Source organism: Betta splendens, chromosome 5, assembly GCF_900634795.4.
Source record: "Betta splendens chromosome 5, fBetSpl5.4, whole genome shotgun sequence".
Lineage (NCBI taxonomy): Eukaryota > Metazoa > Chordata > Actinopteri > Anabantiformes > Osphronemidae > Betta > Betta splendens.
Genome location: NC_040885.2, coordinates 2,032,239 through 2,047,772, shown reverse-complemented (window position 1 = coordinate 2,047,772; position 15,534 = coordinate 2,032,239). Strand labels below are relative to the sequence as shown.

Genomic DNA, 15,534 nt, shown 5'->3' with positions numbered 1-15,534 from the left:
CATTCGGTGACGTGAAAGAAACTGTGCCCGGGATTTATAAGGAACTACGTAAACGCAACGTAGGGGGCGGGATTTAACGTTTGAACATATTGCGGGGAGAACGAGAACGTCGATGGCTAAAGCGTAGTTTGTGTTAGTATGCGAGTATTTGTTAGTCGACACCAGTGGTTTAAAATGACAGTACATCGGGAAGATTAGCAATGTTTGGCGTTATTGCGAAAGGCTTCGCAGTCACGTAACATATTTATTTGGTAAGTGTGACGGAGACTAGATAACCAGCTAGCGTTAGCCCGAGCTAAAAACCTTAGCTCAAATTTGGCTAATACTAGCTAATAGAACTTGCATTAGATCACACAGTATTGTTAAGGTTGCAGTTGTAACTGAGACGTTTTACCGAGCTGTTTTCTTCCATAATAGGAGGATCCCTGTTATATAAAGATGCCTATTCGAGCTTACTGCACTATTTGCTCCGATTTCTTCGATCACTCCAGAGACGTTGCAGCTATTCACTGCGGACACACTTTCCATTATGAATGGTAACATCCAGATATAGGAAGTCAAATGTCACCTTTAGCTGCATGAGATGTTTATACGACCACTTTTTTTCTTTCCCCTTTGTTGCCAGTCTTCTTCAGTGGTTTCAGACAGCTCCCACAAAAACATGTCCACAATGCAGAAAACAGGTACCGAAATGTTGATAAACAGCCGAAAGCCCCCATTAAACATTGACAGACAAACAGAGAAAGAGCCTGAATACTTTTGTATTTTTGCGTAGGTCAGCACCAGACACATTATCAGTAAGCTGTTTTTCGACATTGGTGGAGAGGAGGAAAACAAGGCAGACCCAGAAAGCTTACAGGTATAAAATGTGCACCATCTGTCACCAGTAAATTTGCTGTTTTTAAGTCTTTAAAATGTTGCGTGTACATTATTCTCAGGTAGAATGTATTAATTAGCTATTTTGCCAATGTTTCACTTTACTTGGAGCCATATCTTTTCTTTTTTAGAATGAGCTTGACCGAATGAAGGTCCACCTAAGCTCTAAAGGTGAGAAAGGCAATTAGTTTTTGATAATGATGACTGTTGATTAATTTTTTTATTCACATTGGTTTCTTATTTGTTTTCACACATTTCTAGAGCGAGACTGGCGGGACAAACAGAAGATGATTGACAGTTTAAAGGACACTGTGGACAAGCAAAAGAGGGACCTAGATGGTATACGGAAAGAGGTCAAAGAGAAGGAGATGCTGTGCTCGGCTCTCAGAGTAAGATGGCTGTTTTGTATTGATTAGACTTTCTTATTTGTACTCATATTTTCCAGTCAGTGGTTTGTATAGAAAAGTATATGTTGTCACCAAAACTGGGTCATACGTTTTGAAATCTGTTATAATAATAACTCGCATGCTGTGACTGTGAATTTCTTAGCATGATAACATTTCCTTAAAATTTCATTACTTACCAATTTTGATTATCATAACTTGTGAAAATGCCTTCTAAAGGTAAGGCTGAACAAAGCTGTGCTGTGTAACGTTTTAATATTTTGACCACCGACAGAAACAGATGACTTACCTTGAGACCCAACAGAATGATGTTCAGGCTGCCAAGGATGAGGTCCGTAGGCTTAAAACCAAAATGAAAACTTTTGAGAGGTATTGACATTTATAATATTGATGTTTGTCAAACATGTTTATGTTATTATGTCTTATTTGTCTGTGTCTTGTTGCATAAGTAAAGTCATGCTCTGTGGTGTTTTTTTTCCAGCCTGGACGTGTTGTTACAGGGTCAAAGAGCAGAAGTGGAGTCCATGATCACAGATATGGGTGTCAGCCAGGCTGCTGTGGAGCAGCTCTCCATCTATTGCATTTCACTCAAAAAGTAAGGACCCCAGGTCTCACTGAGCAGGCTAAATGTAGATTTGTGAAAATATAAAGTCTCTCTCTTTTATGTTCTACAGAGAGTATGATAATCTTAAAGGAAGCATCAAATCTTCAAATGACATGTGTGAGAAGTTGAAGAGAGAAGTGCTGTTCTCAAACAACAAGGTTAACTTATGGTAGCAAGTGTCTAATCAGTCCATATCTTACTAACAATTTATAATTGAAAACTTTAAACTTCTGAAAAAACTTGTTATTTCAGTTACAAAAAGCCACCACAGATGTAAATCGGACCAAAGAGGAGATGAAGTCTCTTCAGAATGAACTGATCAATGCTGACAAAGAAATAACTGTAAGGCAGATAAAAAATAACACAGACTTTTGTTATTAGACAAAGAGATCAACATGTTGTATTTGTTGCACGCACAGAGTCTGAAAAAGAAAGTGGAGTTACTTCAGAAGACTCTGAGCACACCAACACGGACGAATGAAGCGCTCAGTCGGATCATCTTTGAAAGGTCAGTGCTTGAGCATCACATGTCACACTTGTATTATTATGAAAATGTGCAGTGAGCCACATGTATTCATTGCTTCTACACCTGCCTTTCAGCCCAGCCCCTATGGAGTTGAAGCAGCCTCGCCTGCATCACCCTGCGGAAACTGAGGACATTGACCTCAACATTACTTATGACGTCACTACGCCAGATGACATGGTCAAAAGAACAACACAAGTTCCATCTAAGAAGATGCGTCTTGACCATCCAGGGTAAGTTGTTGTTTTGTTTTTCTCTGCATGGAAAAAATTTGATTATCGTTAATTTAAATGTGGAAGTTAAGTGGACAAGTAGTCTTTGTATACTTTGTTAGATTAGATTCAACTTTATTGTCATTACACATGTACGAGTACAGCGCAACAAAATGCAGTTTAGGTCTAACCAGAAGTGCAATAAGCTGTATGTGCAGGAGAAAATATGTGATATTTACAGATGGGTATGCAATGGACATAATATACAGGTCAATATTAACTATAATAAGGGATTTACAATAGTTGAACATAGATTAGTTTATATGATGTTGCTATAGTAAATGACTTGTAAAATGCTTCACTTTCAGAACATCCCCATTCAAGCATAATGATAAAAGTTCATTTTTAACCAAGGTAAGTTTTTAAAAATCACCATTCATTCATCATTTTTATTTACCTTGAAAAAAGAAGATATAATAAATAAATAACTGAATAAATAAAATCTTTTTTTTTTTTCTTTTTTTCTTTTTTTTTTTACTCGCAGGCCCGAGATGAAGGTGGCACTATGGATCCATTTTTGAGAAACTCCCTCCTTTTTAGAAAGAAGACTTTTGGTAGTATGTTGGACCCCCAGAGAAAGCCTGGAGCTGTATGTACAACACCAATATCTGTTCAAAGTCCTTTTTTATTGTTTGTTTTAATGCATGAAATTCTTCGTATTTCAGGTTAGAACTGGTTATGATGGATTAGGAGGACGAACAAAATTCATCCAGCCTGTATCCTTTGAGAACATTCTGTATATGTCAAACAATTGTTTCCTGATTTATTTATATGATGAATTTAATGCTTAAGGATTTAATATTTGTTTATCTTTTCAGCTTCCTTCTACAGTTCTTGTTATAAATCCTAGCCATCATCTACTTTATGTACAGGTCAGCTTCCAGGTCAAGATTAAACTATTGAGCTTGAAAACATCTTATTGTGATACACTGCACTATATTAGACTGTAATATTTACAATACTATAGTAACAAATGGATAAACACCCATCGGAAAGCATTCACTTTGACTTTGGATTAACTCTGTCCTTAACTCAGCTCTACTCCAGTCTCCTTTGTCTGAACTTCGCCCATTGGTGAAAGTCAAAAGGAAAAAGGTGAGCAGGCCTCCATCCAAGATTGCAACATGCCTGACTCTGGACAGCTTCCTCGAGTAAATTTCATCAACTCCTTCCCACAATATGAATTTCAAGATCAGGATGCTGTATGTGTATTGGCCTGTTGGGGCTGGTCTAGGCATCATAGAACCATCGTTTATTGGTTCTGCCACTCAGTCAAACTGAACTCTGAACTGAACGATTGAAGCAAACGCTCTGATTTTGAAGTCTGTCGACCTGATGTACATTTTTGTCATTTTTTGTGTGTTGTGTAGCTGTTATCTGTGTATATGGCGTCTGTCTGCCACAGACTTTGCCTTCGTACTACAGCAGTTTGTATGTGCGAATTTTCCTATATCATTGTCACTGATGTGTGATACATCTGTGTTGATGACTGAAAAATAGTAGCTTATTTTGAACATGTACATATGCTGTAGGTTTTTTTTTAAAGATGTAATGGTCCTGCTGGGCTTACAACCAACTCTCAAATAATAAACAATTTTTTTTTTATTTGGAAACGCGTGGGGTCTACAAACAATGTCCTCTTGATCATGCTTAGACTTGAGTTCACTGAGATGTGCTGTCCTGCAGAGGGCAGTATACAACCTACAGACAGCTACCCCGCAATGCCAGAAAAACATAAAGTAGACGGCACAGTAACAGCTGAATTAATTTATAATGAAAAAGCTGAGCCAGTACAGAAAGGAATTCCCAAGAACAACATTAGTCAGAATAGTAGAACCTGAGTTGCACACTGATCATGTAATAAGAAGTACACTGCAAATGGGGAAGTGTTGCCTCCTACTAAATGACGCATGGCGCTTTCTGACATGGTGAACCTACCTGTAATTTTGACGTGGTGCTATACAAAACCCATTCCAGCTATTTTTGACAAACATTAGAGAAATGCTAATTCTTATTTCTAATGTGCAGAAAGTCACAAGTCAAAAAGAAATGAACACCCTTTGCACATCCTGTGTTGATGTAACAACCGCTCTGACAACTGAACCAGCTTCTATAGTAATGCCATGTTGAATGATCGTACTGTCGGTGGATATAGTTCAGTGATCCATCACATCTTCAGGAGTTAATTAGAATCAGTAACACAACATGGTCGTGCCTTGTTGAAAACTTCCTCCTTTATGTACTGTTGGGAAAAAGTCACAAACACCCCATGCAAACAGTTTTTTTAAAAAAATGCATTTACATGTAAATTACTATTCATGCAGTGGGTTTGGAACAAATCCACACACACATGTACATCGTCCTGTAGGGAAGAACAACTTGTCAATGTGAGTATTTGAGTGTGTGTGTTGTTACAAAAAGAGCATTTACAATTCATCTGAATTTAGAATGGTCAAACTTTCTTGTCCTTGTGAAAATCTATAAGGTCCCCCGAGTTTCTTTGTGTGTGTGTGTCAGTTCCGAGGGGTGTAAAGTATGAAAATAAACTATCTCCACGAAATGTCTTTTGGTTTCTTCATTCTTTCTTCTGTGTTTGGGATCAGCCATCTCGGTGCGGGCTCGTGACATGCACACGCAGCATTCCCTTTGTGTCCTCTCACTGCGACCTGTTCACCTCCACCTTGGACTCCCCGTTGTGTTTCTCGCTGGACCTCTGCGAGAGGTGTGTGGACACGGTGGCCGCCTGCACGATTGCTTTGAAACTGCGCTTCCTTTTCTGGACGTTCTGCTCCGGGTGGAAGATTATGACATAAACCTTGGGGATGTAGAGCATGCCCAGGGACACGGTGGCACTCAGGCTCATGGAAACTGTTAGGGTGGTCGTCTGGATAAACATCTGTGACAGAAAGAAAAAGCAAAGAAATCATGCACGTCTTAGAAAACAACAAACACATATCTGCTTCTTGCATATAATTGTCTGAGTGTCGCAGCAGGTATCACAGTGTGATCTTTCAATTTTCACCTCACAGCATCGGAACCAGTGTTTTACAGCAGTGAATGATTTGCAGTCTTTCACTTTGTAGTCTGCAAAGGATGCTCTATTGGTGGGATCTGGACATGTCTACTCATCTCAGCTCTTCCTCCTATTGCCAATCTAACGGCATTCAACCTCTGCTCAGATCTTCCTCTAATAAATTATAAACTCATTATTCAAGCAAACTGTGCAGACCTTAAATAAATCAAGTCACATGTGCCATAAATAAGATATATTTGTGGCATAAATAAGTCATAAATCACACACTATCTTCAGCCCCGGCAGCACATCTTGGTGTCTCGCAGGCTCATATACTGTACGTAGAGCAAAACCTCTCTTAGCATCTCTGCCTTTTTTACAGCCTTTTCAGTTACTTGTCCAAAAAAGTGAATTATTTACAGTATGTGCTTGCCTTGAGTCAAGACCATCTCAGAATAACTGCATGATGCATATGTAACTATAGACATTGATGGGAGGATAACAGTCAGTTTTGCTTTTAAAACCTAATAATATAGACTGAGAAGTATCTAAGTGATGAGTAACTGAACTGGATGGTCATATGGGTCTATGAGGGGGAACCCGTCCTTCCCCAGTTTGTCTGACCTCATTCTTTTTCTCCCTTTTCCTTTCCTTAATTCATTCAGCCCTCATTTCTATTCGGACGAGGTGAAAAGACGTTAAAAGCACCTCGGGCTGTAATTGGTTCAGCCTGACTGCTTCATAATATGGCTCTCTGTCAGTCAAAGCACATCTCTAGTCTTCACAGATTCCCCCATCAGTCTTGTACTTTGCGATGGCGGAAAGTACGAGACCACGAGCTAAATTAAACTGCGAGTACAGTGGAGGCAGGACGTCCTGTGAGTACAGCAGGACGCAAATAGGATGTGATGGGTGAGAAAGCCAGATCTCACTTTGAACAGTTTGGGATTCGTTTACTGTCTTTTTATTAGTAAGGTTGTCTTATTTATTATTGTTTTTTGAGTACTATAATTTTGCAAAGCCTCAACTCCATCATATCACTGTGCTCAGTTGTTGTGTGAGTGCAGGTTCAAACTGTCTCTCTGCACATTCTGCCTGTCGAGCCCCTCACCTTTTCGGTCGATTGGGCAGTGCCGAAGAAGATGGGCACGAAGGCCAGCCAGATGATGCAGGTGGTGTACATGGTGAAGCCGATGGGCTTGGCCTCGTTGAAGGTCTCGGGGACCCCTCTGCTCTTGATCGCGTACACGGTGCACGTGATCATCAGCACGATACTGTAGCTCAGACACAGCATGAGGGACAGGTCCGACATGTCACACTTGAGGACTCCACGGGCGAACTCTGGGTTCGGAGGCTTCTGCTCCTCGTAGTCAATGATGGTGTGGGGGGGCATCACACCGAACCAGATGAAGACACCGAGCAGCTGCAGAGAAACGGAAGGAACCTTAAGAACCTGAGGGCTGATGTGCGTAAAAGGAGCATTCGGACTCGTACCTGCACTGAGATGAGAATAAAGGTGATGATCAGCTGAGAGGCGGGGCTGATGAACTTCGGAGGCGTCACCGACTTCTTGCCCTGCTCAAAGATCCGGTAGATCCGGTTGGTCTTGGTGAGCATGGCGGAGTAGCTGATGCACATGCCGAGGCCCAGCAGGAGCCTGCGGAAGGCGCACACCCCCACGCTGGGCTCCGCGATCATGAGGAAGGTGATGAGGTAGATGAGGAAGATGCCCGTCAGCAGCACGTAGCTGAGCTCCCTGCCGGACGCGCGCACGATGGGCGTGTCGTTGAAGCGGACGAAGGTGACGATGACGCCGGTGGTGGCCAGGATGCCCAGGATGGCCAGGAAGACGGGGATGATGGCCCATGGGGAGCTCCACTCCAGCTTGATGATGGGCGTGGGCCGGCAGCTGGTGCGGTTCTTCAGGGGCCTCATGTCGAAGGGGCACGTGTCGCAGGTGAACTCGTCCAGCAGGTACTGGTAGCCGTCGCAGAGCTCGCAGTGCCAGCAGCAGGGGACGCCCTTCACCATTTTCTTCCTCTCGCCGGGTTCGCAGGGGAAGCTGCACACTGACTCGGGGACCCTGTGCTCACCACCCGACCACTGCATCTCTTCTGGCTGTGGTGAATGCACAAACATATGATTGTTATTCTTTAAGTGGTGTAATATAAGACACAAAGGAATATGCTTGATTGATTGCTATAGTCATGTTTATTAGGATTGTTTGCAAAGCTAAACTATTATGGTAATGATGTGTTTGTGTCCATCTACTTTAAATGAAATTCAAAGGATACTGTCCAAAGTATAAATGTGCTTCTATTACTACACGTTCAAAGTGTAGATAACTGGCTGAGAGCATCTATATTTACATTGAGTCGGAGGTGGTTCGTCCATTGGCCGATAACCTTGTACCCAGGGCTGCTGACATTAGAGAGCTGATACTGGAAGATGTCGTAGCGGCCAGGAGCGTCTCCATTCTCGTTGAACATCACCCCAGTTCCTGCGCTGCCTGTTGGATGGAGACAGGGCGTTCACAACCTGCGCGCTGTTGGAAGAAAACGCTCAAAAAAGGGGTCTGGAGTCAAGGGACACGAGGGATGCGAGTCCTCCAGAAGAAGACACGAGAAACGCCCACGTCTTTGTTTGTGAAATCATGTGAAAGCTGAGTGCAGGATGCTCTTTAGCGAGGCCTGCGCTCCGCGCGCGCAGTCTGTCAGCCGGCGCACTCTGCGCTCGTGCCTTAACTCGATGGAATGTTCCCCTCAGGTCCCTGCAGGCGCTCAATCAGAACACTTTCCACGCGAGCCAAGGTCGTCCGCCAGGAGCCCAGCGGTAAATAGGATGCTTTCACGGAACACTTTTTTTTTTTTCATTTCTCAAACTGTGACTTGAAAAGCGGCTGCGTCGTGTGCGGGGGAGGAGCGAGGAGGCAGCCCCCCCTCCCCCCCTGCCCCGGGGGAGGAGGTGCGTTTTGTGGTCTTTCTACTGTACATTAGCAGAAACATGTCGCTGACCCCGCTTCTCCTGTGCCTGACGTTAGCTTCAATAAGCCACCGTTCACTGAACGGCCCTTGACGCACGAGAGCAAACTTTTTTTCTCTCTTTTCAAGCTCACCGTTGAAGTTGACGGCGCGGATGTACTGCAGGAGCATGCGTCCCTCCACGGGGTCCATCTTCTCGCAGACGCCCATGGAGCCGGGACACAGGTCCACGTGCATGCTGTGCAGCGCGTGCGCCATGGCGTACACGGCGTCGATCACGAACTGCACCTTGCCCTCCTGCTCGTACTGCGAGTCCCGGCTGATCCTCTCTTCGCCTGGGAGACGACAAACGTGTCAGGCGACCTCAGAACGTCTCACCGTCACGCACGTGCGCACCGCTGCCTCGTACCTGTACACTTTCGCCTTCCCGCTTCGTATTTGACGCCGGGCCGGGTCAGTTTGCACTTAAAGTCGTCCTCCCAGAACTCTGCGAACCAGATGTTTCTCCTGTTGTTCTCCAGAGACCTCGAGGTGAAATACTGGTCGAACCCTGCATCATTTTAGCGACAGCAGAGTCCATTCATGTTTAATGAAAAGGTCACAGCCAGTCTGATAAATATTTATACTGTGCTACACCCACAACACATTTTGCACCGTGAAATATGACCACAGCTCCGTTTACCCAACATTTACCGCATCGATAGGTTGTTCATTCCGAACCACGCATTTCTCTTATTAGTTGTGTTGCTATTAGACGCATCCATCAGTGCCATCTGCATATTCATATTGCCTCCAGTTGGCTGGACGCGCGTGTAACGAACGGGCCCTACCATCGATAGAGGCTCTCTTGGGGAGGATGGTGACGGCTCCCTCCGCCACCTCCTCCTGGTCTTCGATGGCGGAGTTTTTTGCCCCCCAGCTGTCGGAGCCCACAAACAGAAAGTGGCCCGTCAGGTTGGCTATTTTGGCCGCCAGCAACACCCGCCTGATAATAACACAGATGACAGATTACACGCCTTCTAATGCAGTGTCACCACCAAACAGGGGCTGGAAGAGGAATTAAGTTAAAGTAACTCACTTGATGTCGTCCTCGTTGGCGAAGATGATGACTCCCCGAGCGTTGGAAGTCTCCATCAGCCTCTTGATTATTTTATCAAACTCTCCCGGTCTGGGTTCTCTGGGAATTTTTATGGACTGTGCAATACACAACCCCCCTGTGTCAGACACAGTGGAAATACTTTGACATGAGTCGTGTTTTTTTTCCTGTCACTGTGTAAGTAATAATTATTAACGTCATACCTTAAAAGCACACTGTAAAAACAACACAAGGATATTACAGCTCACGATAACATTAAAATATTACTGTTGAATAAAATAGTGGCAATGCAATAAAAGCATAATTTAGTTGAGCTTTTACTTATATATAAGTGCAAATAAAATATTCCTTTTCAAAAGATCAGCAAATTTAAACACGTATGAGGATCAGAGGCACTTTATGACTGCATTCATCACCTTTTCTTGCTTGGGGCCAGAGAACTCCTACATACAGCTTTTCATCACATCCTCCACCTTTTCGGTTGCAGCCACTGTCAGTATATATTTTTATATTGGATTCATCTCGTCATTTTGCACGTAAGCAACAAAATAGTAGCAAAGCTGCTCCTTGTGTTTTGTCACATTGGGCTTGAAGATCAATGGTCAGTCTATGAATATCTCATAGTATGAACTATAAATGATATGTGCTCTAAATTATTAATGTTTATTTTTTAAAAACCATCAACACATGAGCCGGGTTTGCTTGTCTCCGTTGTTTTAAGTACATTGCATGTATCAAACCCGACTGACTCTCTGTTAACGTTCTTCAGTCTGGACCAAAGTAGCAGATCCACCAGGTGAAGAGTGCGATCAAACAACATCCTGAAGCAAAGGTGAGCTGAACTGTAACAGTCGACTGCTGATTTATAGCACTGTGTGACATGTGTATGACTGTTTTATCATTTGAGGCTAAACCTTACAATAAGAGCATTTAAGCCTTTAAACCCATTTAGGTGATGACCTCTGTTCGCCCTTTTAGTCCTCAAGCATTATTTTTCTCTCATAGGATAAAAACACAACGTGAATGACTCATTTATTTATTTTCATACAACCGCACACACACAAACCTGCTTCTCTGGATATCTGGAGGAAGGCGTCGACGCCGCTCTCCCCGTAGTTGCCTTCGGAGGCCAGCGTGGAGACATAGTTCCAGCCCATCGCTTTGACGATGTCCACCATGGCCTGGGCCTGGTAGGAGTCGGGGGGCACCACACGGGAGAAGAACTCATAGCGGCTGTTGTCACTCAGCTCTGGGGCAGTGGAGGCGTAGCTGATCTGGGGAATCTGAGGCACACGGATGGGTCAGTGGTGACCAAAGAGTCAGGTCAAGTGGAAAACATGAGCAATGCTGATTATTAGGCCAATAGTGAATGTGAAGGTAAAAAGAATGACAGGAGGAGGCAGTGAACTGAGCCAGAGGATGATGCACCGCTTACTCACAGACTAAACCTTAAGAGTGTCTAAATCAAGGCCTTCTGCATCAAAATACGACTGTCACGCAATTTCATAGCTGGTTTCTTCCGAGGATGCGGCCAACGTCACGGCGAAATACAGATGGCAGGAAGCGCAGCTGTAAAAGCATTTGTTTGAAAAAAAAATGGATGAAAAGATTAATTTACTAGTGCACTACAACTTTAATGACACAGTTTATGTGGACCGTCCCAACGACCCTGTTAACCCTGCTAATGTCGGCCCCCCGAGCGTGGCTTAGCACCGGGCCCTCTGAAGGGGATGAGGAGAGAAAGGTAGACACAAGGGAGAAGGAGAGAGGACGGAGAGAACCATTTCACAGATTATCTAGAAGGATTAAAGGGGTTTTAGTCAAATTATGTTAAGCACAGAGGGAGAGAAAGAGATCAAGAGACTAGGAAAAGGTTAGCGCTCCTCAGCTGTAAGCCATACAATATATTTAATTCTGATGGCCACATGCAGCTTAAATTTGCTGCTCTGCATTAACCTCAGGAGTTCACATTTCCTGCACCTCCTCCATGTCACCGAGCGCATCCTTAACCAGGAGCGAACTTTCTAAACTCCCAGCCGCCGAGTTGAGCAGGTCGCACAGGTGTCCAGGGGAGTCTGTCTCCTTCAGTGTTGAGATGTTTGGCAGTGAACAGAACAGATAATCCCCATTCAATTCATCTCAGCCCAGCATCTGGACCAGTTTCCTTTCTAAGATCAATAAGCTGTATCAGTAACACAAGGATCCTGTTACAGCGCAGTCGTGCTGCTCTGGATATTACAGCGATCCGAGCCAAGAAGACATGAACTGTAGTTTAGCTCTTAAATAACATCCCCATCGAAACGCAAAACTGCTTCATTCAAAGTGTGGAAGTTGAAATTAATTGATTACTGCAATAACCTCCTCGGCCTGATTTAATTTTATACCATGTCACCAAAAAGGCCAGAAGAGCTGTTTCTCTGACCATGTGGACCTATTCAATACATAACCTTTCAAAAAGCAACAAACCCTGTAAGAAGCATGATTGATTTCCTGTTAATTGATTAATTGACTAACTTGTGTTTCACGTCACTGCCCTTTTCATTAGGGCTTTGTAGGGACCGGATACGGCGCAGATGGGCCGTAAAAAGAAACACAGCATTTAGCTAAATCTGCTCCACGCGGGCCACAAGTTGCTGTTATCCTAGAACCAATGTCAGCTCTCTGCACTCATACTATTTTCAGCCCAGGGTCCTGAGCTGCTGAGAGGGGCTTAGTGGAGGTTGGGATCTATAACGCTGTAGTTAACATCTGCCCTGTATGCCAGCTGCTACTGGAGCATCCTCCATGTTAAGAATGCTGCATCCAGGCAATTAGAAATGTCTGAGTTCCATTTGAACCCACGTTAGTGCTTGGATTCTACTCAATGGTTGTGTCAGGAACATAATAGGGCGTAATGTGGGATTTACACAGACTCTGTGTCCCTTCATCTCTGCCAGCGGTGTAATCAATTATCAAAGCTTCAGATTAGTGTGCAGAGGCAGCGTAATCACAATCAGGTGCCGTGTAGCTGTTATCGATACGTACCTTAGTGGACATTAATTGCTGCTTTGAAGGACTTGTTTCAAAGTCACATCAGGTTGAATGTGCGTTTGTAAAGTAGCAGTGAGATGGTTGTGTGTAATGTTTTGAACGTCTCAAAAGCCTGATTGTCCTAAAAGGTCCAGTTTTGGATACCTGATTTCAATTTTGGGGGGCTCCTGCTTGTTAGTTTCTATTTATTCATTTGGGAATACATTAAAGTAGAGAATTCATTCATTTGTATCATTTTAACCCTTCAGAGTTTGATAAGATGAAGTGTAAAAGGGGTCTCACCGCAAACAGTCTAAGCACGTTGGCCACCATGATGGAGACCGAGCTGCCAGATGCTCCAATCACCCCGACAACCCTCTCCGGTTTGGGTATGATGGGAGGCTCCCCGTTGGAGCAGCGCACATCTGAGTTGTCCTTTTGAATCAGGGCTTGGACAAACGTGAGCGACTGCTCCAGGGCGTAGGTATCTCTGGAGCAAGTATCCAGGATCCGGGCCCCCAGTGTAATGTTGGGCAGCAGGTCGGGGTCACTGTTGATCTGGTCCAAGGCGTAAAGCATGGCCTCCAGGCGATGGATCCCCTTCTCTCGCTTGATCTCCCCGCAGGGCACCCCAGCAGGCCCTCGGGAGTGCACGGGGAACAGCCCGCCCAGGGTGATGTCACCCTCGATCTTGATGGACTGAGGCTGGTTGCCCTGCTGTGCCAACGAGCTTGGGATGGTTCCCACCAGCAGAACCCCTAGTAGCCAGGACCATATCCTGTACCCAGGTGGTGAGCCAAACCAGCAGCAGCGATGGGACGAGCAGGCCTCTTTTGTCATGGTGACCAGCAGAGGTACTGACAGCAGCAGGGCACGCCCTCTACCTCTGACACCTGAAAACGGTCAGAGAGGAGGTTTCAAGGTTGATATTTTTATTTTTCTTAGCGTAGAGTGTAAGAAAACCTTCAGAGATAAGAAAGAACTTTCACATTTCTTTGTGTGATGGTGGGAGATAGGGATTGAGGATGGGGGTGTGGATTTGATGAGGTCGGAGGAGAAAACGATTCCATTCTTAGCTCCCAAGGTCTACTGGTGGAGCTGTGCAATACTGCAAGGACTTCTGTAAAAATGCGCCTTTAGTCCTTCAGTCTGACGTCATTGTATGGATTGAACTCCACAGTAAAACTATATACAACAAAGGAGATAATAATAACCATTAAAATAATCTAATCTAATAATAATCTATCTATCTATCTATCTATCTATCTATCTATCTATCTATCTATCTATCTATCTATCTATCTATCTATCTATCTATCTATCTATCTATCTATCTATCTATCTATCTATCTATCTATCTATCTATCTATCTATCTATCTATCTATATAGATATATATATATATATATATATATACACATACATATGTCAAACAAAAACTGTAGCTGAAGAGAGGATTTAAAGCAACGTGACACACAACGAAGATTGGGAGCTTTTATCATGAAGAGCTGAAAGCCGATGATGGAAAACATTATAAATTTTGCAGAACAAGAAACGTCAAGTGAACCTTTGCGGCATTTCATGCTCCAAAAGCTGGAGCACGTTAATTATATCTGTAACCCACAGTAGCAAACAGCCATGGAAGCTGATAATAAAAGAGGCCATTAAAAAAATTATAAGCAGACAGTAATATGTCATAATTACGTTAATATCATTTCATTATGTACATAACTTATATTTTGTATGGAAGCAGATTTACTTTGATTTATTGACATTATTTACTTACTACAATTTCTAATTTACCTGCTCTGCGCATGTTTTACATTTTCATAAAAATAATTTCAAATAAGCCAAAATTCCTTCAATGGGATTTGAAATCCAAGATGAAATCCAACAACTGTTGCAAATTCCTGTTGGTCTCCTTTAAGATCCAAGAAGAAAAATTCCTTCCATGCACTGCTTACCTGTCCATGCTTCATCGACCAGCCTTGATTTTATCCATCACACAAGCTTTTCCACGCAGGCCTCCGTCCACCGTGCAAAATGTGCTCATGTACCTAGAGGCACGGCTCTTTGTTTTCCACCCAAACTAAATCCTCTGTCATCTCACACAGCCGCCGTGCGCTCTGCTAAAACACGCACGGCGCACTAGGAACAGCGGTTCAGAGCAGTTGGCTGCGATCTACGGAGACGCGACGAGGAGGCTGACGCTGGCAGCTGCCGGGTATAGTATCATGGCAGAATCCTGGAAAAGTGGGGAAAAAGTGCAACATTACAGCAGTGAGATTCCACAAATCACTGGCAAATCCCTTAAAAGCTCTCTCTCTCTCTCTCTCTCTCTCTCTCTCTCTCTCTCTCTCTCTCTCTCTCTCTCTCTCTCTCTCTCTCTCTCTCTCTTTCTTTTCCTCTGTGTGCATCTCTGTCCAGGCAGCCCCTCCATCCATCCCCACCCCCACCCACTCACTCACTCACCCACTCACTCACTCACTCACTCACTCACTCACTCACTCACTCACTCACTCACTCACTCACTCACTCACTCTCTCACTCTCTCACTCCCTCGTCTTCTCTTTCTCTTTCTGTCTGTTCAACTCTCTCCACATTCGTTTTCTCTCTGCACTAATGGACACAGATTGGGATTATCATGCAGGCGTCTGTGAAGAAAGCACTAGGTGCACTAGCCCTTTTTTTCATACAACCAAATGGTAGAACCCCCTCCCACCACGACGGATGATGGAGCTCTGTCAATCTGAGAGA

The 15,534-nt window shown here is 43.9% G+C and overlaps 2 protein-coding genes across 2 annotated transcripts; one reads left to right on the top strand and one right to left on the bottom strand.

Moving 5' to 3' along the window:
• Positions 1 to 53: 53 nt before the first annotated feature.
• On the top strand, positions 54 to 4,296 carry traip (TRAF-interacting protein). The gene is made up of 16 exons (XM_029151477.3): positions 54 to 251; positions 418 to 536; positions 626 to 683; positions 776 to 859; positions 1,008 to 1,047; positions 1,138 to 1,265; positions 1,555 to 1,649; positions 1,762 to 1,875; positions 1,955 to 2,042; positions 2,137 to 2,226; positions 2,304 to 2,392; positions 2,485 to 2,640; positions 2,988 to 3,033; positions 3,164 to 3,268; positions 3,345 to 3,395; positions 3,727 to 4,296. The coding sequence occupies exons 2-16, from the start codon at positions 439 to 441 to the stop codon at positions 3,832 to 3,834; spliced, it is 1,350 nt and encodes a 449-aa protein (XP_029007310.1). The 5' UTR covers positions 54 to 251; positions 418 to 438; the 3' UTR covers positions 3,835 to 4,296.
• On the bottom strand, positions 4,264 to 15,105 carry grm6b (glutamate receptor, metabotropic 6b). The gene is made up of 11 exons (XM_029151475.3): positions 14,742 to 15,105; positions 13,082 to 13,671; positions 10,836 to 11,052; positions 9,752 to 9,887; positions 9,504 to 9,658; positions 9,083 to 9,223; positions 8,808 to 9,008; positions 8,062 to 8,201; positions 7,187 to 7,810; positions 6,804 to 7,115; positions 4,264 to 5,575 (listed from the first exon to the last, which is right to left on the bottom strand). The coding sequence occupies exons 2-11, from the start codon at positions 13,616 to 13,618 to the stop codon at positions 5,336 to 5,338; spliced, it is 2,703 nt and encodes a 900-aa protein (XP_029007308.1). The 5' UTR covers positions 13,619 to 13,671; positions 14,742 to 15,105; the 3' UTR covers positions 4,264 to 5,335.
• Positions 15,106 to 15,534: the final 429 nt, after the last annotated feature.